We start from the raw sequence: 27,367 nt of genomic DNA, 5'->3' as shown, positions 1-27,367 counted from the left end.
ATGGCACTCTTAACAGCCCAGGGAGTGGAAAGAGTCTTCCAACTTCAGGTGAAGAGAACACAAGACTTTTAAGAGAGCGTGTGCTCCGATTGGTCTAAGAGGGAGGGGTGTCCTCCCAGGGACCCCTGGACAGCTCTCCTGTCCCCGCGTGTCAGCTCGGAGGCCCGAGACAGGCGGGTGTGTGCCCAGGGAATGTGTGTGCCAGGTGTGCGCCAGGCCAAAGTTGGCCCAGTCTTTGGAGCTGGAGGGCTGTCTTCCAGGCCTGCAGTGACAGCCCCTGATGCAGCAGAGCCCGCGTGGAAGGACAGAGGAGGTGGGCGTGGAGGCGCTGTGCCCGCCTACACTCCAGGGAGGGCCTGGGAGGCCCCTGCAGCCCGTCACAGGGGTGCCACCTTCACCAGAGCCCTCGGGCCCTGTGAGCCGCTCAGGATCATAGGCCAATGTGTGGAGGGAATATGTGTGTGGTTGTGGGTGTGGTGGGAGCTGGGGTGGGGGGGTGGGTCTGTGTCTTTTGGGCAGAGAAGGGGGCAGATTTCAACGGTTGCTCAGAATTGTTTCTGAGGCCAAAATGCATGAGCAATGTGAACACCTGTGGACGGAGGAGAATCTAGCCTGCAGGGCCTGGGCCTCCAGTCCGTCCACAGAGGCTCTGCTGTAGACCTCAGGCGAGACCACCCTGGGCCAGCGGCGTGCACAGGTCAGCCTCTGACCGGCAGTCTCGAGCTGATGAGAGGCAGCGGGCAAGACGCCTCCGGCTGAGGCTTCCTTCCCCGGCCCAGGACGGGTGCTTTCATCATCTTTCCTGGATTTTCCAGCCAGCTGTCCTTTCAGATGCTGACTTAGGGGTCCACAAGGGCTGTGGGGGAGGGGAGAGGATTCCCTGGGCTGAGACAAGGCTCTGGGCTTCCCTCAAGCACTGTCTGCCATCACTTCCCCACTCCCCTCCCCCCAGGGGAGCAACACGCCTGTGTTCAGTGAATCCCCATTCATGCCACACCTTTTCTTACTCCCTCCTTGAAAGGGACTTGATTCTCCTACATGTGTTGGTGATCTCTAAGAAACTTTCTAGAAAGGCCAGGTGAACTCTCAAGTAAAATGAATTCTAACCTAAAGAAAGGAATAAAAGGTACCTTAACCAGTCTTGATGTCCTAGCTTCACCAAGCAAGATGCATTCCTTCTGCTGAAACAATGCTTCATCAAGCTTCTTCTTGGCTAGTCATTTACACTTTAGTATGAATTTCATGGTCACATCACTATCTCCAGAGCAGTCTCAGAGGGAAGTCAAATTTTGTTTGAGGGAAGAGCATCATACTAATTCAGAACTTGAGGGCTGCTGACGGGGTAGAAACCTGGAGCTGCAGCTGCTAGGATGAAAACTCCCAGAGGAAGGAGCAGGGCTAGAAAGGTGAGGGAAAGCTGTCCAGAAATGAAAGACTAAGTCTGCCCACGTGTACCCCTAGTCCTGGTCACTCTTCAGGATCTGGGGGCGCAGCATGGGTTCCCAGTGATGATGATGTCCCGATTCCTCAGTCTCACCCTCCACCCCTCATATCACACCCTGCAGAAACCAGAAGGTCGGAAGCACCTGCGGAGACTGCTTAACTGGGAAGAGTTTGACGAGCTCAGGGACTCCCGCAGAAGCATCCTGCTGGACACCCTCTATGAAAGCATCATCTTCGCTGTGGGCAAAGGCTTCCCATGGGGGGAGGTGGCGCAGGTGGTCAAGTTCACGGAAGAGCTGCTCAAGGAAACCAAAGGTACAGGGCAGGAGTCAGTGAGGCCCGGGGAGGGCTCACAGCCCTAGGGGCCCTCCAAAGAGCCTGAAGCGACTTGCTTTCTTTCCCTGGCATTTAGCCTCTTCATATGGCCCAAAAGAGGGCCCTGTCCAGACTTTCTGGAAAGTGGAACAAACAGAATGTCCTTGCTGAGTCTTGATCCTGATCGCTCTGGTGGGAACTCTTGCCCCACGCCAAGCTATTCACAAAACAACCAGGGGTGTTTGTTTTTTTCGGTCAGTCATTTACACTTTAGTACGAACTACATTGGGTTTCCCTGGAGGCTCAGTGGTAAAGAATCCACCTGCCAATGCAAGAGACATAAGAGACACAGGTTCAATCCTTGAGTTGGGAAGACTCCTGCAGATGGAAGTTTCAAGCCAGTCCAGTTTTCTTGCCTGGGAAATCCCATGGACAGAGGAGCCTGGCGGGCTACAGTCCATGGGGTTGCAAAGAGTCAGTTACAACTTAGCAAATAAACAACAACAATGAGCTTCATCATTAAACCCACATCTCTGGGGCAGCTAGTTGAGAGTAGGGTCCAAGAGAAGTCAATTTTTGTTTTAGAAAAGAGAGAAGGAATAATAATAACTCAGAATTTTTGTTTTGGTCTTGCTTAACTTAAATGTGTCACTGTTCTGTTTAAAATCCTTCACTTAATTTCCACTGTACTCCTGAGAGACTGCAAATTGTTCCCAGCATCCGTTTTTGCTTTGCTGAATGTCTTGGAGGAATCCTCTACAGATGTCAGCTTGCTGGCAGGGATGGGGGAACCAGAGTCAGGTTGTGGAAAGAGCATCTCTCCCACCCCTACCCTGTGCTGGGCTTCAGAAGAAGAGGGCAAGCATCTCTCGCTGTGATCCACAGCACGAGGTGGTGTGGCCACAACGTCCCACTCCTTGTCTGAGATGCAGATTCACTCATTAAGCAGATACATGGAGTATCCCCTCCATGACCACCACTGTAGTAATACTCAACCAAGAATCATCAGTAGGTGCTAAAGTCAGGGGCTGAATGCTCGGTGGGAAATAGGATATTACTCTGAGGAAGTCTCCCCACAACGTCATTACTGATGGCAAAGGGGAAAAGAATACTTTTAGGGTGAGGGAGCCTGGTGGACACCTCCTTAATCAATGTTCCGTCAGTAAGAGGACACAGTTTATCATGCCACCCAATGGGATGCAAAAGAAGCAGCCAGCATCCTTCTGTGATGTTCTAGCAGTGACACAGGGCCTGACATCATCGGAAAAAACTTCCAATTAAGAGCACTACACAAAGTCCCTCTCCCGTAAGCTTCAAAGCACAGAGGGCATGAGAACCAAGGAAAGACAGAGGAACTGCTCCAAACTGAAAGACACTGAGGGAACGTGTCTACTAAACGTGACAGGTGGACCCGATTTGGGTCCTTTTGCTGTAGAAAATGTCACGGGGACAACGGGAGAACCTTGGGTCAGGTCTGGGTATTAGACACCAGTGTTGTGCTGAGGGTGATCTCTGGACTCTGGTGGTGGTGGTTGTGAATGTCCTTGTGTAGGAAATGGACACAAAAAGATCCTGGTTGATGGGGCATTAAGTGCATCACTTGTTCTTTAAGTAGTTCAGGAAATTTTTCTTTGTACTAGTTTTTTCCAGCTTCATTGAGATATAATTGACATACAATATTATATAAGGTATGCAACATGGTTTGATAGATGTATATATTGTGAAATAATTAGTACAATAAGTTTAATGAACACCACCTCACCTAGTTTTTTTTCTTGGGATGAGACTTTTTAAGGTCTACTCTCTTGGCAACGTTCCAATACACAATATGATGTTGTTAATTATAGTCCTCATGGTTTATGTTATATCCTCGGGTCTTAGTTATCTTATAACTGGACGTTTGTACCTTGGGCCACCTCCACCTATTTCACCCATGTGCCAGCCCATGGCTTCTGGCAACCACTTATCTTTACTATTTCCATGATGAAGTTCAGGGCTTTTTTTGATTCCACATGTAAGTGAGATCGCCGTATTTGTCTTTCTCCGACTTTTCTCACTTGACACATAATGACCTCAAAGTTCATCACGTTGTTACAAATGCTATGATTTCCTTCTTTTATGGCTGAACAATATTCGTTTATGTATGTGCATGCATGTATACCTATGTATGCAAATATGTAAATACACCCACATGTATATAGTGTGTATTCACATTTTCTTCATCTATTTGTCTGTCATTTGATGCATGGGTTATTTCTGTATCTTGGCTACTGTGAATAATGCCGCAGTGAATATGTGTTACTGTTAGTCACTCAATCATGTCCAGCTCTTTGCTACCCCATGGACGGTAGCCCACCAGGTGATTTCTGCAGAATTTTCCAGGCAAGAATATTGGAGTGGGTAGTCATTCCCTTCTCCAGGGGATCTTCCTGATCCAGGAATTGAACTCAGGTCTCCTGCATTGCAGGCAGCTTCTTTACCATCTGAGCCACCAGGGAAGCCCACAGCAAACATGGGGGTCAGATATCTCTTCGAGAGTGATTTCATTTCCTTTGACTATGTACCCAGAAATGGGACCACTGTATCATGTGGTACCTTTATTTCTAATTTGTTGAAGAATAGATTCAAGGGATTAGATCTGATAGATGGAGTGCCTGAAGAACTATGGATGGAGGTTCATGACATTGTACAGGAGACAGGGATCAAGACCATCCCCAAGAAAAAGAAATGCAAAAAAGCAAAATGGCTGTATGAGGAGGCCTTATCAATAGCTGTGAAAAGAAGAGAAGCGAAAAGCAAAGGAGAAAAAGAAAGATATACACATTTGAATGCAGAGTTCCAAGGAATAACAGGAGAGATAAGAAAGCCTTCCTCAGTGATCAATGCAAAGAAATAGAGGAAAATAGTAGAATAGGAAACACTAGAGATCTCTTCAAGAAAATTAGAGATACCAAGGGAACATTTCATGCAAATATGGGCACAATAAAGGACAGAAATGATATGCACCTAAGAGAAGCAGAAGATATTAAGAAGAGGTGGCAAGAATACACAGAAGAAGCATACAAAAAGATCTTCATGACCCAGATAATCATGATGGTGTGATCACTCACCTAGAGCCAGACATCCTGGAATGTGAAGTCAAGTGGGCCTTAGGAAGCATCACTACGAACAAAGATAGAGGAGGTGATGGAATTCCAGTTGAGCTATTTCAACTCCTGAAAGATGGTGCTGTGAAAGTGCTGCACTCAATATGCCAGCAAATTTGGAAAAATCAGCAGTGGGCACGGGAGTGGAAAATGTCAGTTTTCATTCCAATCCCAAAGAAAGGCAATGCCAAAGTATGTTCAAACTACCGCACATTGCACTCATCTCACATGCTAGCAAAGTAATGCTCAAAATTCTCCAAGCCAGGCTTCAACAGTACATGAATCAAGAAATTCCAGGTGTTCAAGCTGGTTTTAGAAAAGGCAGAGGAACCAGAGATCTAATTGTCAACATCCATTGGATCATAAAAAAAGCAAGAGAGCTCCAGAAAAACATCTATTTCTGCTTTATTAACTATGCCAAAGCCTTTGACTGTGTGGATCACAATAAACTCTAAAAAGATGGGGATACCAGACCACCTGACCTGCCTCCTGAGAAATGTATATGCAAGTCAAGAAGCAACAGTTAGAACTGGACACGGAAAATGGACTGCTTCCAAATCAGGAAAGGAGTACGTCAAGGGTGTATATTGTCACCCTGCTTATTTAACTTCTGTGCAGAGTACATCATGAGAAACACTGGGCTGGAGGAAGCTCATGCTGGAATCTAGATCGCCAGGAGAAATATCACTAACCTCACATATGCAGATGACACCACCTTTATGGCAGAAATCGAGGAAGAACTAAAGAGCCTCTTGATGAAAGTGAAAGAGGAGAGTGAAAAAGTTGACTTAAAGCTCAACGTTCAGGAAACTAAGATCATGGCATCTGGTCCCATCACTTCATGGCAAATAGATGGGGAAACAGTGGACACAGTGGCTGACTATATTTTGGGGGGCTCCAAAATCACTGCAGATGGTGACTGCAGCCATGAAATTAAAAGACACTTGCTCTTTGGAAGGAAAGTTATGACCAACCTAGACAGCATATTAAAAAGCAGAGACATTGCTTTGTCAACAAAAGTCCATCTTGTCAAAGCTATGGTTTTTCCAGTAGTTTTGTATGGATGTGAGAGTTGGACTATAAAGAAAGCTGAGTGCTGAAGAATTGATGCTTTTGAACTGTGGTGTTGGAGGAGACTCTCGAGAGTCCCTTGGACTGCAAGGAGATCCAACCAATCCATCCTAAAGGAAATCAGTCCTGGGTGTTCATTGGAAGAACTGATGCTGAAGCTGAAACTCCAATACTTTGGCCACCTGATGTGAAGAACTGACTCATTTGAAAAGACCCTGATGCTGGAAAGATTGAAGGTGGGAAGAGAACGGGACAGAGGATGAAATGGTTGGATGGCATCACCGACTCAGTGGACATGAGTTTGAGTAAACTCCAGGAGTTGGTGATGGACAGGGAGGCCTGGTGTGCTGCGGTTCATGGGGTTGCAAAGAGTTGGACAGGACTGAGCAACTGAACTGACTGAACTGACTGATGGTAGGTATGCTGAACATCTGTTCATGTACCTGTCGTCCACCTGTATGTTTTCTTTGGAAAAAGTATATTCAAGTACTTTCCCCATTTTTACTTGGATTATTTGAGTGTTTACTGTTGAATTGTATGATTTCTCAATATATTTCAGGTACTACTTATCAGACATATGATTTGCAAATATTTTTCCCATTCTGTATGTTGCTTTTATTTATTTAAATATTTATTGTGATGATATTGGCTTTTTTTTTTTTTTTTGGCAGATCTTAGTTCCCCAGCCAGGAATCAAACCCATGCCCCCTGCATTGAAAGCACAAAGTCTTAACCACTGGACCACAAGGGAAGTCTCTTTGGGTGGCCCTTTTCATTGTGTTGGTCATTTCTTTTACCGTGCAGAAGCTTTCAGTTTGATGTAGTCCCCCTCGTTGGTTTTTGCTCTTGTTGCCTTTACTTTTGGTGTCATACCCCAAAAATTATTTGTTAAGATTAATGTCAAGGAGCTTTCACCTGTTTTCTTTTAGGAGTTTTATGATTTCAGGCTGTACTATTTTTTAATAGACGTTCTTTTTAGTTTTATGTTCCCAGTAAAATAGAGCAGAAGGCACAGAGATTCCCCACAGAAAGCCTGCCTTCCCCACCCACACTCACAGCCACACTCACAGCGTTTCCCATGACCAACACCCCCCGCCAGAGAGGGCACGTGTGTTCTAACTGATGAACCGACATTGACACGTGATTATCACTTCAGGTTCATGCTTTACCTTGCGGTTCGCACCTGGTGGTACTTCTCCCGGCAGTCTTGATTCCAGCTTGTGCTTCCTCCAGCCCAGCGTTTCTCATGATGTGCTCTGCATAGAAGTGAAATAAGCAGGGTGACAATATACAGCCTTGACGTACTCCTTTTCCTATTTGGAACCAGTCTGTTGGTCCATGTCCAGTTCTAACTGTTGCTTCCTGACCTGCATACAGGTTTCTCAAGAGGCAGGTCAGGGGGTCTGGTATTCCCATCCCTTGAAGAATTTTCCAGTTTATTGTGATCCACACAGTCAAAGGCTTTGGCATAGTCAATAAAGCAGAAATAGATGTTTTTCTAGAACTCTCTTGCTTTTTCGATGATCCAGCAAATATTGGCAATTTGATCTCTGGTTCCTCTACATTTTCTAAATCTAGCTTGAACATCTGGAAGTTCATGTTCATGTACTGTTGAAGCCTGGCTTGGAGAATTTTGAGCATTACTTTACTAACATGTGAGATGAGTGCAATGTGCGGTAGTTTGAGCATTCTTTGGCATTGTCTTTCTTTGGGATTGGAATGAAAACTGACCTTTTCCAGTCCTGTGGCTACTGCTGATTTTTCAAAATTTGCTGGCATATTGAGTGCAGCACTTTCACAGCGTCATCTTTCAGGATTTGATGAAATTCAGATATGCAGATGACACTACCCTTGTGGCAGAAAGTGAAGAACTAAAGAGCCTCTTGATGAAAGTGAAAGAGGAGAGTGAAAAAGTTGGCTTAAAGCTGAACATTCAGAAAACTAAGATCATGGCATCTGGTCCCATCACTTCATGGCAAATAGATGGGGAAATAGTGGACACAGTGGCTGACTTTATTTTTCTGGGCTCCAAAATCACTGCAGATGGTAATTGCAGCAATCAAATTAACAAAAGCTTACTGCTTGGAAGGAAAGTTATGACCAACCTAGATAGCATATTAAAAAGCAGAGACATTACTTTGCCAACAAAGGTCCGTCTAGTCAAGGCTATGGTTTTTCCAATGGTCATGTGTGGATGTGAGAGTTGGACTGTGAAGAAAGCTGAGTGCCCAAGAACTGATGCTTTTGAACTGCGGTGTTAGAGAAGACTCTTGAGAGTCCCTTGGCCTGCAAGGAGATCCAACCAGTCCATCCTAAAGGAGATCAGTCCTGGGTGTTCATTGGAAGGACTGATGTTGAAGCTGAAACTCCAGTACTTTGGCCACTTGATGTGAAGAACTGACTCATTTGGAAAGACCCTGATGCTGGAAAGATTGAAGGTGGGAAGAGAAGGGGATGACAGATGGTTGGATGGTATCACCGACTCGATGGACATGGGTTTGGGTGCACTCCGGGAGTTGGTGATGGACAGGGAGGCCTGGCGTGCTGCGGTTCGTGGGGCCGCAAAGAGTCGGACACAACTGAGCAACTGAACTGAACTGAACTTGTGTTATGCATTCTCGGGTTTTGACCGATGTGTCGTGGCAAGTATCCATCATTACAGTATCATGGAGAATGCTTTCACTACCCTAGGAATTCTCCAAGTCCAGTCATCCTCCTTCCCTCCCCCTCAACCAGTAGAAAGTAGATGTTTCCTCTGCCTCTGTAGCTTTTGCCTTTTGTCATTTAGTTAGAATCCTACAGTCTGTCGCCTTTTCAGACTGACAACTTTCACAAGTAATATGCATTTTAGTTTCCTCCATGTCTTTACATGGCAGGATAGTTCATTTAAGGACTGAATAATATTCCCTTGTCTGGATGTATCACAGCTGACGTGTCCATTCACCTACTGAAGGATGTCTTGCACCTCAGCATCCTAGCCTCTCTTCACCGCCTCCTTGTCCACCACCCTTCCTAACCTATCTCCATCTCTCAACCAGTTCACTGCTTTCCCATCGTGCACCCGTTCACCAAACCGCACCGTGATTCTTTTCAGACACAAATAAAATCCCATCACTCCTCTACTTCAAGCCACTCAGTGTTCCTATGGAATATCTTACGTGCACTTGATGCAGCCCTTTCTTTTTATTTCTGGGGCTGTCAGGTGGGCACCCTTCCGTGTCTGTCCTCCAGGCCAGCATTCCAACCCAGTGATCACAGCCCAAAGGCTGAAGCAAGACGTGCAGCACTCAGGGGCTGGTTTCAGGGATCCTTAGGAAATTTCATCCCACCGCAGACAACCCCCCGCCCTTTGGAGCCGTCCTGGCATCCCTCTGGATCCCCCTCCCTGCTGCTCACAGCAATGCCTGGGTACCAGGTTCAGCCTTGTGGTATGAGCTCTGCCGTGGCTCAAGGCCAGAACAAACAGTGATGAGCAGGAGAAGAATGTCAGCCCCAAGCAGGTGGGAACTCGGGCTCTTTCAAGTTTCCATCAGAGCCTTCCGCAGGCTGAGCCCTTGAGAAACAGTCGACGATGATGCAAACCCGACTTCAAACCAAGGAGATTAGATCGCTCTGGCGCTTGCAGTATTTCTGGCTAATGTATACCTTGCCAATACACAATCTATCTATGTCTCTAGACTCCTAAACCTCAGAGTTACTAGGAGACTTAGTGATCAGAAAACTCATCTCCCTCTACGGAAGGGACTCCCCCTCAACAAGCCAGCAAGGCTTTCCTAGCTTCTGATGGCACTGTAAAGCAACAGGGAGCTCCTTCCTTCTGAGGAAGTTCATTCCTTTGTACAGCCACTCTCGTTATTAGTAATTCCCCCTCATATCTAGTTACACCCTCCTCGGACACCTTCTATTAATACTCACATGCCCAAAGCCTGTCCTCTAGAAGCAGTGGGTGGGCCCTGCAAATACTTAATGGCCTTCATATACTCTGATCATCGTGTCTTCACATGTCTACTGGACAACCCCAAGTGCATTTTATCATTTTTATCATTCTTACCACGATGTCATTTCTATAGACCCTTCCACCCCATGGGTGTCCCCGGTGTCTCAGATGGTAAAGAATCTTCCTGCAATGCAGGAGACCTGGGTTTGATCCGTGGGTCAGGAAGATCCCCTGGAGAAGGGAATGGCTACCCACTCTAGTATTCTTACCTGGAGAATTCCATGGACAGAGGAGCCTGGTGGACTACAGTCCATGGGGTCACAAAGAGTAGGACAGGACTGAGTGACTAACACTTTCACTTTCCTTCCTCTACCCCACCTCTTCATCCTGCCCCCTCTCTTGCTGCCCTTCTCTGAGCATCCTTGTGTTTGTTAATGTCATTCTCAAAATATGGCATCCAGATCCCAACACAATACAACCTGCGATTTGACCGGTGCAGTGATGAGGGATTTTACCATCACCCTTATCCTGGTGGTGATGCTCCTGTTATGGGCACATTTACTTTGTCAGCATCAATGTCACAGTCATAGTGGGCAGGCAGTGCACCGCCCATAGTCGTGTTCCCCATCCTGCCCTTGCACTTGGCGATATGGAACACACATGCAGGACTTTACAATCATCCCCACTGATTCCATTTGTCACTGTTGACCCGTCTTTTCCTCCTTCTGGCAGCTTTTAAATCTTGATCCTGGGACATCCAGCTTACAAGATCTTCCTCTTACTTTTAAATCCGCTCAAAGTTTGTGAAACTTGGTTGTTACAAATATCAAGTAGGAACACGCTCTTGGGAGGGCTCCCAGTGCCTGAACTTGGACTCGTTGAAGCTATAATTCACCTGGAGGCTCCGAGCCCAGACGGAAGACTCAAATCCTAGTTCAGTCCCTTGTAGGACGCGTGGTTCTAGGCAGCCACACCACCACTGAGCCTCTGATTACACATCAAAAGGGAAAAAACGAAAAAGAGCACCCAATTTGTAGGACTGAGGTTATGAAGATGAAGCCCCCAGCGTGGCTCTTGGTACATGGAGGGGCTCGGTGAGGACTGGCTCTTATTTTCAGGAGGGACCACAGGGACAAAGACCCAGAGACTCGAGGTGGGTGATGTGATTCTGAGATGGCCTGATCAAGCGCGGCCAGGCATGCTTCATGCGGAACCTACTTCTCATCAGCCTCCAAACATACCAAAGTCATCAGCCCTTTCTCAGGAGCAGCAGAGATGGCCCCGAGACCCTTTCTCCTCAGATGCATCAGAAGAAAAGGGGCAGGACAATGGGCAGGGGACCTGAGGTAAAGCAAACGGCAGACTCACCCCCGAAGCGGGGGCGCAAGGAAGGAGGCAGAAAAGACGGCCCCGGTTACTGACCCGCCAGGAGTGTCGACCTGGCTGGCTCCGGGCTTGGAGGGTGCAGACAGTGCGGTACAGCAGGGAACCCCACAGGTGGGAGCCACCCTAAAACTCTGCCTCCTGAGCTGGGCCCGTGCACTCGAGCCCTGCCACGGCACCAACCAGATGATATCTGCCACTCCAGAAGGCAGCCAGGCCAGCCCAGACATCAGCTATGTCTGTACTGCCTCCCAGAACCCCATCCCCAGGACACTCAAGGGCATGAACAAGCACCTCAGTCCTCCGAAGCTGGGAGTGCCTTCCACCCCAGGGCACTCCTTCTCACTCTGCATCAGCTCCAGGCCCAGTCTGGGCCTGGCCAAAGGCCGCGCAGCAGAACCAGGAGGCACCGAACTCTCCAGTCCGTAGACCTGAGGTCAAGCCCATCTCCAGCATGTATTGCTGTGCAGCCTTGAAAGCATCAGTTTGCTTCTCTGGGCTTGCAGTTCCTAACCTCTAAAACGAGGGCCATAAGAGTTCCAACTCACAGTGGGGTTGGAAAAAGACACAGGCCTGCAGAGGATGATAGCGTGACAGACAGGAAGTGCTTGGCAAAGGCCAGCCCCCCAACCAGGCGTGGAGGTGAAGCGGGTCACACAGCAGAGACTGGTGGTCCGGGACCAGAAGTTGCTGCACGCTTCCCTCCATCCCCACCCCTGAGACTGGGGGGCTTGCTGCCTGGCCCATATCTTGTCTCCTCCTTCCCTGCAGGCAGGGCTGCAGCTGGGTTCAAGTCAGGGGCCGGAGGAAGGGAGGTCCAGACTGGCCTGTGAGACAGCTGCCCTGCCCGTGGCACACAGGCGAGGAGACCCCAGTACTCACCACGCATTCCCCTTGTTAGGGGACCCAGGCCGTGAGGGGCAGGCAGATCAGATTCCAAATGAGCTATAGTCCTTCTCACCTCGTGCCTCATCTCATCTCTTGCCTGCCTCCTGCCCCCAGGCCTGGCCCACCCATCACAGGTTGTGGGTGCGAGATGCCAACAGCCAGGGTTCTCACTGGCTATCAGCTCACCTTCAAGCTTCTGTTTCGGCTAAAGTCCACACTGGGCTGTCACTCTTCTTGGAAGGCAGCTTCTCTGAGGGTGATTTTTTTTGTTTGTTTTTGTTTAGTTAATCCGGGGCTGTGGTGGTTGAGTTCTGTTTGCAGACAAGGTAACAAAGTTGGCCGGTAGCCTCTAAGGAGGGTCATGTTTGCACAACAGTGATTCAGAGCTCCGCCAGGCTGGCCGCCAGCTCAGCTTATCTCCAGGCCCAATCGGGGCCCCAGAATTGAGAGGGAAAGGGTGGCCCTTTACTCAAAAGCAGAAGCTGATTCCGCTCCGGCAAACGGCTCACCGGCGTGTTCGGGTCTCAGCTCCAAGCCAGAAGAAAGAGTCCTTGTGTTGGCCCCTCCTCAACCAGGCTCCGGGAAGCCCCGGGCAGATCCTATCCTGCTGTGTCCTTGGGGCCCAGGGTGAAGTCACCGCTCTCAGCGCAGAGGGACAGAAGCCTGCCAGCTCCGGCCCGGTGGGAGGAAACCGCAGGAAGTGGCAGATTTTGCACACTCTACCTCAGCTCCAGGAGAGGAGTGGGGAGAGATACTGGGGCATTTGGGGTCCTCAGGGAGCTGCAGAGATGCAGGGTGCTGGGGAGACCCCAAGCTTCCTAACTCCAGTGGGTCCATAGCAGCAGAGGGGGGGAGCAGGGAGCAGCCTCCTCCGACTCAGGCTTCGCTCCGCGGGGAACTGAGGGCTGGAGGCACCCGAGCTCACCCGGGACCTGGGACACCTGCCCAGCACCCCTGGAGCCACTTTGCAGCTTCTGCCTCTTGGCATCATCAACATCTGGTGAGCACCGGCCTCCTCTGCACATCTGGGCTGGGGAACACCTCTTTCCTGCTGACCTGGTCCCCAAATTATGAGTCTGGGAGGCAGTGGGCCTTGATGACCAGTCAGTGGAGGCAAGGGTCCAGTGAACTGTTAACGGCCCCGGCATCTGTGATCCCACCCACGGCCACTCCTGACTCTCCAGGAAATGTCATCCAGGCAGCTGTAGGGTGGCGGGAGGGGGCAATGACACCCCCAAGCTCCCTGCACGAATGCTTCCTCCCAGAGCACTCACAGCCATGCCCAGGAGCCACCCTGCCAGCCCCTGAGCATCTGCCCACGTGGGGAAACCTCCAGTGACTCAGGACCAGCGCCGCAGACAGCAGGTGCCCCCTGCCTTCCTGAGAGCCTGTCAGTCCAGCGGCTTTCTCCTGGGCAGCCCAAACACCACACCCCTTGGACTAAACCCTTGGAGACAACTTTGCTGATGGAGAATGGACGTTCCCACAGAGGGCACTAATTGAGATCTTAGGAGACCATCTCTTGGGGCAAAGAGGCAACCTTCTTTTTTTTTAACTTTTTATTTTGTATTGGCATACAGTCGATTAACAATGTTGTGACAGTTTCAGGTGTATGGGCAAGGGACTCAGACACACATACACATGTATCCTTTCTCCCCCAACCCCCAGGCTGCCACATAATGTTGAGCAGAGTCCCCTGTGCTATATACACTAAGTTCTTGTTGGTTATCCATTTTAAATACAGCAGTGTGTACATGTCCATCCCAAACTCCCTACCAAAGGGGCAGCTCTATCCCAGAGATCTTCCCCTGAGTGTATTCGTTTGCTCAGGCTGCTGTAACAAAGTTCCCCACACTGGCGGCTTCAACGACAGAAGTGTATTTTCTCTAGTTCTGGAGGTTGGAAGTCCAGCATCAAGGGGTGAGCAAGACTGCGTTCTTCCAAGGCCTCTCGGGCTTTGCCGATGGCCATCTCCTCACTATATGCCGCACGCGGCCTTTCTTGTGTGTGTCTGTGCCCTAATCTCTTCTTGTAAACACATCAGTCATAGCCGATTAGGGCCACCCTCGTGACCTCATTTAACCTTAATTGCCTCTGTAAAGACCCTGTCTCCAAGTACAGGCCTATTCTGGGGTCCTGGAGGTGAGGACTTCCGCGAACGGCAAGGGGTGGGGGAGACACTGAGTTAATACAGCCCATGATGCTGAGACCGCCAGGTGGGCTGAACCGGTCAGCCCGCCAGAAATCAAGGTGCCACTGGAACATTTCCTGGGAGGCTGCACCTGCTGCAGAGGAAGGAACAGAAATCTCAGCGGTTTCACAGGTAGCATCTGTCAGCCTCACTGTGACCTTGTGTCAGAGACATTATTTGTTTTAATTGGAGTGTGATTGCTTTACAGTGTTGTTAGCTTCTGCTGTATAATGAAGTGAATCAGCTATGCATACATATATCCCCTCCTTCTTGAACCTCCCTCCCACCCACCCCCCCAGGTCATCACAGAGCACCGAGCTGAGCTCCCTGGGCTCTGCCGCAGCTTCCCGCTAGCTCTAGGTTTTACACATGGTAGTGTCTAGAGTAAATCCTAATCTCCTTATTCATCCCACCCTACCTTTCCCCATCCCGAATCCACATGTCTAGTCTCTACGTCTCTATTCATGGCCTGCAAAAAGGTTCATCTGTACCGCTTTTCAGATTCCACATATGTGTGATATTTGCTTTTCTCTTTCTGAGTTACTTCACTCTGTGTGACAGTCTCTAGGTCCATCCATGTCTCTGCAAATGACCCAATTCCATCCCTCTTTATGGCTGAGTAGTGTGCCGTTATATATCTGTATTTTCTTTATCCGTTCATCTGTCAATGGGCATTTAGGTTGTCCCATGACTTGGCTGTTGTAAGTAGTGTTATGATGAACATTGGGGTGCGTGTGTCTTTTTGAATCATGGTTTTCTCGGGGTATGTGTCCAGGAGTGAGACTGCACGCTCAGCATCAGCTGATGTGTTCTGGCATGGACGTGCTCCTTGTGTGGGGTGGGGGGTGGTACTAGTGTCCTTGGGACCAGACTTCTGGCCCTTTGGAGTGATCCCCTGCCCTACCTCTAACTTCCCATGTCTTTCCTCGGTTGGTTGGAGATTTTGGTCGGTCTCTGAGTCCCCCATCGGCAGAGGGGACAAAGAATGGTATGAAGTCACCAAATATTAGTCTTGGTACAGTGCCCTGTCCCTGAGACAGTGAGATTACATGGTCATGTTCACCTTGGGGGTGATGAAGAGTATGAGGATGAAGATCCAAACTCAGGGCCCTTCACCAAACTTGAGGCGGCTGCAGGAGGCCCCCACCTCACCCTAGAATGGGGGACTATGAGCTTGGTGGAGATCACCATGGCTGCTTAGAATCAAAAGGACCCCAAAAGTCACCTGATTCAAGCCTCCCTCCCTCCCACCACCACCACATACCAGCTAACTGCCTGCTCACTCCTCCACTGATAAAGCTCTCCCTCCTAGAAAGTTCTCCCTGCTGCTGGACTGAAATCTGTCTCTCCGAGGCTTGCATCTGATGGCTCCTGTTCTGACCTCTGAACCTTTCCAAGTCAGCTTAATCCTTGCTCCGCTCACTCAGCCATCCTCCAGCCAGCATGGGCAGAGCTCTGCACCAGTGGGTGGGGAAGAGCAAGCAACCACTCAGCAGTCGTGATGCGCAGGCTCTCCGCATGGGTCACCTCATTTAATGTTCACACCGAGCTCGGGTGGGTGGGTACTACTGTCCCCATTTCACAGTGATGCAACTGAGGTTCAGAGAGGTTAGGTAACTTGCAAATCGTCACACAGCGAAAAATAATACCAGTATTAACCTTGAGATTGCCTGGCACCAGAGTCTGTCCTTCCTGCCAAAGCTATTTAGCAGTAGCCAACTTCTCGAGGACCAGGGGTGAAGGATGGTGAAGGATGTATTTGCTGAGCAGAAAAGGCAAGAGGACCACCATGGACAAAGAGAAGAGCTTAGGCAAAAGCTCATAACATTCTTTAAAATACCTGATCCTGTGTTTGCTCCTTGAGTTGCAAGAAAGTGAACAGGGAAGAAATCTCTAAAAGGACAACAAAATTTTTCTAAATCTTAATGTATGGGTAGATTTTTCCTTTAATGTGGCTATTGGTTTTTCTTTAAGATAAACACAAAAATTTAGTGAATGGGGGGAAACATTAAGGCACTCACTCAAAAAATTAAACATAGAATTACCCCATCCATAGAATTACCTATGTTCCAGCAATTCCACTCTGGGGATACATCCAAAAGAAGTGAAAGCAGGGACTGGAACAGATATTTGTACACCCATGTTCATAGCAGCAGTGGCCAGACAGTGGAAGTAACCCATCAACAGACAAATGGATAAACAAAATGTGTTCTATACATAAAATAGAATATTATTCAGCCTTTAAAAGAAAGGAAATTCTGATACAGGCTTCAGTATGGATGAACTTTAAGGACCTTCTACTAAAGGAAAGAAACCAATCACAAAAAGACAAATACTGTATGAATCCACTTATATAAGGTCCGAAGAGTTGACTCATTGGAAAAGACTCCGATGCTGGGAGGGATTGGGGGCAGGAGGAAAAGGGGACGACAGAGGATGAGATGGCTGGATGGCATCACCGACTCGATGGATGTGAGCCTGAGTGAACTCTGGGAGTTGGTGATGGACAGGGAGGCCTGGCGTGCTGCGATTCATGGGGTCGCAAAGAGTCGGACACGACTGAGCGACTGAACTGAACTGAACTGAGGGTGATCAAATCTGTAGAGACAGAAAATAGAAAAGGATTTCGGTGGACTGTGAGGAGGGGAAATTGGAAGGTAGTGTTTAATGGATACAGTTTCAGTTCTGCAAGATGAAAAACGTCCTGGAGACGGGTGGTGATGATCGTTCCACAATGACAATGGACTTAATGCCACTGAACTGTACACATAAAAATGGTTAAGAAGGCAAATTTTATGTTGTGTGTATTTTACCACAATAAAATTAAAATTAAGAAGTTCTAGTAGAAGTACTGTAGTTCTGTGGAGTCCATGTCTTCTGTTCACCTTAAAAATACCCCAGTAGCGGAGGCACACTTCTTGGAGCTGGAGAACCTGGGTTTGAGTCCTGATTCTGCTTGCAAACACTAAACCTCAATTTCCTCATCTGTTAAATGGCAGCAATTACCTCTTTCATATGTTGATTGTGACCAATTAAATAAATTGATGGATAATTAAATGCTTTAAACCTATAAAGTAGCACACCCGTGCAGGCTGGTTGTATTATTATTTACTAAGAGCTGAATACTGGGCAGCAACTACATGTCCGGAGCTTTTTGGAAAGATCCTTTGGAAATGAGAAATCTAGTCCTTTCCAGCAGGTACTGAGAAGTTCACAGTAGCAGGGAGAGAAGAGAACACTCCAGAGATCTGGGGAGAGCTGTGAGCTATTGGGTCCTCACTACATGGTCTGACCAGAAGGGTTGTCTCTTCTTCTGTTCTCTGCAACCCTCTAGCTGTGTGTGTGCATGCGTGCTAAGTTGCTTCAGTAGTCTTGTTCAACTCTTTGCCACTCTGGACCGTAGCCCACCAGGCTCCTCTGTCCATGGGATTCTCCAGGCAAGAATACTGGAGTGAGTTTCTATGCCCTCCTCCAGGGGAACTTCCGGACCCAGGGATTGAACTTGCGTTTCTTATGTCTCCTGCATTGGCAGGCTGGTTCTTTACCACTAGGGCCACCTGTGTGCCCTGCAGCATATCCCTTGACCTCTTGGAGCCTCAGTTTCTCTCGAAGGTAAAGTGGGGATGGTGGTTATACCTGCTCACTTTGCCAGGAGGCCTTGGGCAGAGCCTGAGATGACCCAGGGCATGCGGGCCAACAAAGGGAACTCCCTGAACAAGAGCCCTCTCTTGCTCAAAGAAAACACACACCCTCTTCTGAGCTGGCACCAGCACCCTGGGATGGATGAGTTTGGCAGAACCTTGTCAAGGGCAGAAAGGGGGCCGTCGGGGGCAGCATTCGGGACCCCAAATGGGGGTGGGGTGGAAGGTCCTGGCTTTCCTCTGCTTTCCCACCATCCCAGGCTGCCCTGGCAGGAGCTCAGGTATTGGGAACTGTAAGCCAGGTCGGGCTGCAGCCTGACCGGTTTCCTCCCCTCGCAGCAGGGCAACCAAACTGGTTTGTCAGGGGCCACCAGTGGCACCTGGATTCTCCCCCTCATGCCCACCCAAAAGGAGCAGCTCCTCTTCTCCTTTCCCAAACCCCCTCTTCCATGTGCTCCCCCTTGCCCAGCCCCAGATCCTACAGTCTGGGTGGGAGGAAGGGAGGGAGCCCAGCCTGCCTGGTCCAGGCCCCGTGCCCCTTTGCCCTGATTCTGGAGCATCTAGGCTGTCATCCCACCCACGCTCTCCGCAAGCTCCTCTCCCGACTCCCACCAGCTCCGTGCAGGTGCTGGCCTCCAGGCCCTTGGGGACCGTCTTCAGGAAGTTCCCAGCAGCCAATGCAAATGAAGCCAGCCACTCCCTGTAATTGAAGAGCAACTTGCAAGGACAGATCTGGCCGCCTGGCAGCCGGAGGCTTCTCCGGGAGACTTAATCCTTAGCTTTCTGAGTCATCGGGGGCTTCTCGGCTCGAGACAAAACAGAGGGTGGTCCAGGGGCCAAGCGTGTCTTGTAATCCAGCTTTGGACAACCTCTGCTAAAAACCAGAACTGGTCCAAAGAGTGTCTTGGGGCTGAAAGTTAGAATTCCGCCCAGGACAAGGCCCACACTTGCGTTTCATGGCTGAGGTCATGGCCAAGACTGTAGGAGGGCATCTGCCAGGATGACAGGCAGCTGGGACACCTGTGGGTGTTAGCACGACGGGGCCCAAGGACTTCTCACTTCAAACCTGGGCTCCGTGCTTGGCTGCTGGCCTGGCTGAATGGGACAGTGATGGCTGCCCCCATCAGGAGAGTGTGGGTGACCCCAGCTCCACGCAGGTACTGCCCGGCCAGACAGGAGGAGAGCAGAGCACCCTCCGGCAAGTTCAGCTCTGCAAAGCCCAGAAAAACTTCCATAATTCACCTCCCCAAGTCCACAGGTGCCTCCACACAGGCCTGAAGTCCAGCTTTGAGCATCAGAAACCAATGACCTCACACTGCTACCCACCCTCTGGGACACATTCGCTGGCCTTCTCCATCATCCTGCACACACCATCCTTCAGAAATACCCTCCCAGCATCTCACTTCTCAACTTAAGGCCTCTGAGTGGCCTACACGCTGTCCTTCTGTAATACCCACCCAGCATCTCACTTCTCAAGTTAAGGCCTCTGAGTGGCCCGGGGCTCTCAGCTGAGATTCTTAACCTTTCCTTTAGGAATTTGACGATTCTCTCTATGGACACTCTCCTCAGAAAAAAAATGCATGCAAAATTCCAGATGCAATTCTGGGCCCCGGTCAGTCCTGAGAGCCTTCCTTGGATGTCCTCACGTTTCATGAATTCCAGTTCAAGAGCCCAGCTTCTGTGGTGAAGTCCAGTGCTCTCACAGGATCTATACAGCTTGCCCTCTGCAGACTGAAGCCTTCAAGCCCTCTGTCCCCAAGATCAGACCCTCAGACTTCAGTTTTGCTTCCCAGAAACTCCAAACCAGGTGTGGTCCCTTTACGCGTCCAGAGTGCACTCCACTCGCCTCTGCTCTCTCCCCTTGCTGACCCTCCGTCAGCACTGCCTATTCCCACCGACTCCCGCCAAACTCCTCCTCGTTGTGCCACACTGGACTCCACAACCCCCCTGAAGGAAAGCTTCCCCCGCTCCTACACTCAGCAACCTGGGTCAGGACATTTCCCCCGTGTGAACATCTCTCCTGGTGCCTGGTTTTGTCCTAAGCCTGGGCACCTGCTCGCATGTTGCTTTTGCAGGAATCCTCAGTTCTTGCTGTCATTATGTCGTGTACACAAGTGTCATACAAAAAGAACAGGGACTCCATTCTGGCAGTCCATTGGTTAAGACACCACGCTCCCACTTCAAGGAGCGCAGGTTTGATACCTGGTTGGGGAACTACGATCCCACATGCTGTGCAGTATTATGGTCAAAAAAGTGGAAAAGAATTAAACCAGAGACTGTCATTTTCTATCCATCCCTCCACAAAAGCAAAAAAGAGTAGAACAGATGCCCACCGAATCCGAGCAGTGCAAAGCTCATGTCTTTGCAGGAAGAGACCAGGCGCCAGGTGTCATGGTCTCTCGGCAGAGAAGAGTGTTATGGGGCTTTGGCTCCAGCCTTCTACCAGTTGGTCAATCTGTGATGGCCCCTGGGTATGAAAGTCTGAGTTCTCTGGCTCAGTCTGCCTCATAACTCCGGTGGAAGTCAGGCAGCAGTTCTCATCCAGACCCCATCCTGGAGTCAGGGGTTGTTTTTCTGAGATGGTTGGGAGTATGTGTATATAGGGAGGGAGGGGGTGCTGTATGGAACCCAGGGCTCCCGCTGGTCCCTGGGGCACAGGTTCAGGGGTGAAGGGGACCCCAGGATCAGCAGCCAGCTTATTTCCTGGCACAAGAGACACTCCAAGGAATGCATGGGTCACTGGTCTCTGTGACACAGGTGGGAAGCTATGGGGCTCGATTAGAAACGGGAGGAAAGTGCGTTGCTCTGGAGCTGCCGGAGCTGTGTCTCCACCCACGTGGTTTTATCACTATCATTTCCCTGAGAAGCTGTCATTTTATTTATTTTTCTGGGTGGGTGGTTGTTGTTTAGTTGCTAAGTCATATCCTACTCTTTGCGACCCTCATGGACTGTATCTCTCCAGGCTCCTCTGTCCATGGGATTCTCCAGGCAAGAATACTGCAGTGGGTTGCTATTTCCTTCTCCAGGGGATCTTCCCAACCCAGGGATCGAACCTGAGTCTCCTGACAAATTAAAATGTATCAATTTGTCAATAATTGAGAAATAAGTGCTGAAGTAACACCCCATGATTTCCTCATCCACCGCCTTACAGAGTCACCACTCCCGTTTGTAGTGAGAACACTCAGGATAGACTCTTGCAGCACATTTCGAATACACAGAGCAGTGTTGTTAGCTGTGGGGATGTCCTCCGTGGCCCATCTCCAGTGCTTTCTCGTCCTGTATAACTGAAGCTCTGTCCTTGACTCACAGCTCCGTGTGTCCCCCTCTGCGTCTGCGAGTTCCACCTTTTTAGACTCCAAATACGAGTGAAATCATGCAGTATTTGTCCTTCTGTGTCTTACTTATTTCATTTAGCATAATGTCCTTCAGGTCCATCCATGTTGTTGCGAATGACAGGATTCCCTTCTTTTTAAGGCTGAATAGTATTCCACTGTATGTGTGTGAATCACAGTTTATTTAACCATTCATCTATCAACAGACCTGACCCAACACAGGCTGTTTCCATACCTTGGCTCTTGCAAATAACGTGGGGGTACAGGCACAGCTTCACGATCCTGGTTTAATTTCTCTGGATGTGTACTCTGAAGCGGGATTGCTGGAGCCTTTTGAGAAGCCGTTTTAGAGATTTTTTTCCCCCTAATTGCCCAACCTCATCAAATTTCAATAACATAGGTATTCTGTATGTCTGATTATATTCTATGTGTATATCCGCTTTATACATTATAAAGCTTACTCTTTACATTCAATGCAAGGTTAAAGATGAGTAAATAACATTTTAAAATTAAATTAAAAATTGAAAAATGATTAACATCAAACTTAATTGTACTTTCTGAGTAACTTTTAATGTAGCTTATTTATGTACCTAATTTGTAATTGTCAAATTATATAAGCAAAGAAAAGTGAGGTGAACTCGTTCAGTCATGTCCGACTCTTTGCAACCCCATGGACTGTAGCCTACCAGGCTCCTCCCTCCAAGGGATTCTCCCTCCATGGGATTTTCCAGGCAAGAGTACTGAAAAATTTATATAAATATATCGTGACAAGAGCAATGCAAACAATTCTTAAAATGTCATTCAAAACTGTTATTTTCCTGGGAAAACAGTGGGCAAAATTAATTCCTTAAGATTATTTTCAGTAAATTTAACTTTCAACTTTTGCTTAATACAGCGAGGTAACCAGCTGATAAGGGATGTGGGGTGGGTGGTCTAGGAGGCCTCTGTGAGAACCAGGGGCCCCACTGGCTGCTCTCTAGCCTACCAGCCCCGAGTCCTCAGCATTCCCATTCCTCAGATGAGCCACGTTTTCTCCAACCACTGGGCCTTTGTACACGCCGTTTCTCCTGTCTGCTTCCTCCTTTCCCACCTTTCTTTGCTCAGTGATTCCCTCTGACACAGCCCATCCCAGCTCCTTCCCCACTTCCTCAGGGACCTGCTCCCTGACTTCCTTGAGAAAGTCCCTTCTTTCCACGGTGTGCCCACCCAGCACTAAGCAGCCCTGAGCACGATTATACTGTGTGTGTTTCCCCCAGCACTCCACCACCTTCCTGGACCACAGATGAGTTCTTGAGCCATGGAAGGAAGGCCCCCTAATGAACACTTGTTGAAGGGATAAGTGAGTAGCTCCGTTACTACACTCCACATGTCAGTTTGTCCATTACTCACTAGATATGTATTGGCCCTCACTGAGCACAGAGCGCTGAGCTGGGGGCTGAAAAAAAAGACGGGATGTCATCTGCCCACCTGTCTCCCCCCCACCCCCCAGACTGGAAGCTCTCTGAGGGCAGGGGTCACAACAGAGGTACGTCCCACCTGTGCCATATCCTATTGGTGGCCCTCCTGCTCCTTAAGGGTCCCCAGGAAAAGGCTGTCAGGCAGGCAGGCCTCCATCCCCCTCCACACCCGACCATCGGTCCTGCCGCTCAAATCTGCCCTTGCTGCCCGTGCCTGCTGACCTGGCACTCTCGGGCCACAGTGCCTCCTGTCTGGGCTGGGCCAAAGTCTCCCCGCAGGCCACCACATGACCACGGTCTCCCTGGGCAGGCCCTGGGCTGCCTGGAGTACAAAGCCCTGGCTTCTAACACAGCACTCACGGCCCTCCCATCTGCCTTCCTCCCACCTCTCCACTCAACATGCGGTTTTCCGCCTCCCCCGACAGGTGCCAACGACAACAAATGCAGTCTTGTTTCCCCCCCACCCCATGCCATGTGGATCTTGCTCAGGCCGCACCCACTCCGTGCCTCCCGCATAATCTTTCCTGGCTCAGTCCCACTCAGCCTCTGAGAGATTGCTTAAGTCTCGTCCTCTCCAGGAGAACCCATATCCTCAACGGAGCATTCCCCGTCACCTGATTCTGTTCCTTTTTTACACACGTGTCAATATCAGCTTGTGTATCTCTCCGGTGAGAACACTGAAGGCAAGAGATGTGCCTAATAAAACATCCTAATGTTGCTAGAACTTAGCACACTGCTACTACTACTAAGTCGCTTGAGTCATGTCCGACTCTATGCGACCCCATAGACGGTGATTAATAGGACCTCGGTAACAGCTTGACAAACTTATTGTGGATGGATAAATGGGTGGACGCACACGCATGGATGGAAAGATGGTTGGGTGGAGAGATGAGTGACTGAATAGTGAGTGAATGGACGGTAGGTGAATGGAGAGATGGACGAACGGATGACGAGTGAACATTCGGATGGTGGACAGATGGACGGAGAGAGGGATGGATGAATGGAAAGACCTATGGAGAGATGCAAAGATGTGGCCTGGAGAGTTTTCTCACAGTGCAGAAACAAACACTTCTTTTCCTAGAGCTCATTGACTACTGCCTTGCAGTGGGCTCTGTATAAGGCACTTGGACACGCCATCCCATTTGACCCCCTAACAATCCTGTGAAGTAAACATGACTATTCCCCATTTTACATCTGAGGCAATGGTGGTCCAAGAGTCACAACTAGGAGGAGACAGAGCTGTGTCCATCGTCGAGGCCCAGCACCCTCCCCTACCCCATGCTGAGACAGGGTACTATCTTGGACCTCGGAGTTGCTGATTTGCCTTGAAAGGAAGGGAAAACACAGCCCACTAACCTTTAATTCTGCAGGATGGAGAGGCTCTCCCTTCCCCCAGGAGTTGCTGTTCAGTAGCTCAGTTGTGTCTGACTCTGTGACCCCATGGACTGGAGCACGCCTGGCTTCCCTGCCCTTCTCTATCTCTTGGAGTTTACACAAATTCATGTCCATTGAATGAGTGATGCCATCCAACCATCTCATCCGCTGTCACCCTCTTCTCCTTCTGCCCTCAAATTTTCCTAGCATCAGGGTTTTTCCAGTGAGTTAGCTCTTCATGTCAGGTGGCCAAAGTATTGGAGCTTCAGCTTCAGCAACAGTCTTTTCAATGAGTATTCAGGGTTGATTTCCTTTGGAATAGATGGGCTTGATCTCCCCTGGGAGCCTGAAGCCTACATCCTAGTGACGCTTCACAGCACTTTCTACTGAGGCTCAAGGTGGAGCAGTGCTCTGTGTGCTAACGTTTCTGTAAAGCCCTGCTCTCAGACTCTGGGGAGAGTTAAGGTGATAACACTCACGCAGAGCCAGGACTGAGGAGCCAAAGTGAAGGCCGAATCAGTGGGTGGGGAGGGCTTGAGAAATAGCCCTATGGGCCAGGCAGAGACAGCCCCTCCTGAAGGCCCAGGGGCACTCTGGCAGGGCCTGAAGAAGGTGGTCACCGGTTGAGGGGGATCTGCAAGCAGGCTGGCCTCCACCCCAGGAGAAAAGCCAGGCTCCCTGCGTGCAGCACCTGGTCTCCGTCTTCATAGCGGGAGCTGTGGAATCCCCCTGTCTGTGCCCAAGCTTTTGTCCTGCAGAGCTGACACTGAGTCAGGGGGCGAGAGAGACATGGCTGAGCTCACGGTGCCCCTGCTGGTGGCATCTGTGTGAGGGTCCAGGGTCCTTCTCTGCCACTTGTCCTGTCCTCTCCCTGCCAGAGATCTGTCCACAGGCCACACACCTCACTCAGCAAGACCCTTTACTGAACCACCTCTGTCTTGAGATGCAATCATATGCTGGGGAGAGTCTTGCCCTCCTGACCACACTCTTACCCTGAGCCTCTGATGGAGCTGTGAGCAAGAGGCGTGAAAGGTGGACTTCTCTGGTGGTTCAGTGGTTAAGAATCTGTACTTCCATTGCAGGGGCCATGAGTTCGATCCCTGGTCAGGGAACTAAGATCCTGTATGCCACACGGTGCGGCTGAAAAGCAAACAAATTAAAAAGAGAGAGATGTGAAAGGAAGAAGATGGGAGAGGATGGTTTATCCTCCAAGGAGCATTGCTCAGTGCTACCCTCAGGGCTGATCTCTACATGGTCTAAACAATACTTGCCTAAGTCAGTGACCCAAGTGGCCAGTATAATGTCCCTGTCTCTGCAACCATCTCACACTCCACTCATATCAGAATCCCTTTTATACTCTCACCTCCTTCCTGAAGGGTCTGAAGTGGAAATAGCATAAAGCACAGCTGAAATAAGCCTTTAAAACAAGAGCTAAATGACAAAATATAGGCAAGGAGTGGGATAATCATATAAGAAAAAAATAGGATAAATGTAAGTTACTGCATAAAATTGCCTCCTGAGCTTCCCAGGAGCCAAGGGAAAAAGGGAAACACGATACACTCCATGGCTTTCTCAACCTAAACAATGGTGACGTACAACAGTTGGTAGGACATGGTCTCTGGGGTCAGCACACATTGATCAGCCGTCCCGGCTGCTTTGGTCTGCTTCATACTTGCTACCAGGCCCTTCTGTGCCCCCAGGTTGCTCCATCACCGAGGCCGTGACAATCCTAGGAAACAAGCTCAGAGACTACCAGGGGCAGTTCAACACCACCCACCTGCTGGCCCTGTGCGACTACTTCCACAACACCTTCATCCGCCACTACAAACTCTACCAGTACGTCCTGGGCCAGGACCGGGATGTCAACCTGACTGTTACTAACCTGGAGGTGTGCACGCCGCCCCAGCCGCTCCCACTGGCCGAGGGCAAGGACCGGGAAGTCTGGAAGCACGAGCAGCAGCTGGAGGGGCTGAGCACGGCCGAGGTGCAGAAGCGGACCAACATGCTGCTGCTGAAGGGGGCCCTGCGCCTAGAGCAGCAGCACCTGCTGCGGAAGATGTTCTCCAGGCTGCCTGGGCAGCAGCACCAGACTCTGAACAGAGAAGTGAGAGGGGCCCGTGGGGCAGGGGGCGGCTCTCCTGCCCTAGTCTACGTCCCTTCCCGCCAAGAGAACCTGCGGGCGGGACCCTGGGGTCCTCCCCCCTGGGACGGCGCAGGAGGGCACAGGCTTTGTGCACATGTCTCATGAAACATCCCTCAGATATACAATTCATGTCCCCATTTTAGTGATGAGATGGCTGAGGCTCAGAGGGTTTAACTGATCACCCAAGGTCCCCAAGCTGGCATGTGGTCGAGTTTACATTTGGACTGAGGCCAAGTTCTCTCTAGCACAGATTCCACCAGAGGAGCCCCCGGTTCCAAACCACCATAGACTCCCACAGTGCCCTGCTTGCCTGCAGAGCTGGCATTCATGGAGGCCTGGGGGATGAAGGAAGGGCCATGGAGGTTTCTTCCTCTCCCCGCCTTCTGATCTTCTGCCAGGGCCTCCCACTGGCTGAACCCAGTCAGTAGCAACAGGTCAACGGAGCTGGTTGATGCAGCTCTTAAAAGTCAGCCTCCTGGGGCATAGAGCAGGGTGGAGATGGACAGAGAGTAAGTCTGGGGAGCAGGGGATAGAAGGTCCCAGCACACTGAGAAAGGAGGCAGCTGGGTTGAGAAGTGGCACCTGTGGTGGGACTCTGCCTGCAGATGGCCTCAGCTTTCCCCAGACCCTGTTTACCAGCCACACTCTGTTTCTTGCAGGAGCTAGAGAAACTCATCAATGAGGCCATTCACATCCAGATCGAGTGCCTCAAGGAGCTGCTGCAGTATGAGATACAGATAACCTTTGATATTTTGGACCTGAAACTTCAGAAGAAGACTCTAAACCTCAACGCTCCCATCCCTCCCTTGGTCCCCATTGCTGGTCAGTCAGGCCAAGACGAAGCTCTTAAGTTGTCCAAAACCAACAAAGGGAAGAAAGCAAAAGCAAAGAAGTAGAAGGCCCCTGATGTCTACGGTCTGAAAACTCTGATTGAGGAAGACCCATTTTCAGTTATGAAAGGATTATGTGATGCACTCAGCACCCGATAGGTCAGAGGTTTCTAGTGATTAAAAGAAACACACAGAAGTCCTGGCTGCAGTACTTGT

The 27,367-nt window shown here is 49.8% G+C and overlaps 1 protein-coding gene across 1 annotated transcript; it reads left to right on the top strand.

Moving 5' to 3' along the window:
* On the top strand, nucleotides 1–27,217 carry C6H8orf74 (chromosome 6 C8orf74 homolog). The gene is made up of 4 exons (XM_068974751.1): nucleotides 1–48; nucleotides 1,566–1,758; nucleotides 25,879–26,282; nucleotides 26,981–27,217. The coding sequence occupies exons 1-4, from the start codon at nucleotides 1–3 to the stop codon at nucleotides 27,215–27,217; spliced, it is 882 nt and encodes a 293-aa protein (XP_068830852.1).
* The last annotated feature ends 150 nt before the right edge of the window (nucleotides 27,218–27,367 follow it).

This window comes from Capricornis sumatraensis, chromosome 6 (genome assembly GCF_032405125.1).
Source record: "Capricornis sumatraensis isolate serow.1 chromosome 6, serow.2, whole genome shotgun sequence".
Lineage (NCBI taxonomy): Eukaryota > Metazoa > Chordata > Mammalia > Artiodactyla > Bovidae > Capricornis > Capricornis sumatraensis.
Note: the sequence above shows the minus strand (reverse complement) of the source record. Positions and strands in the feature narration are given on the sequence as shown.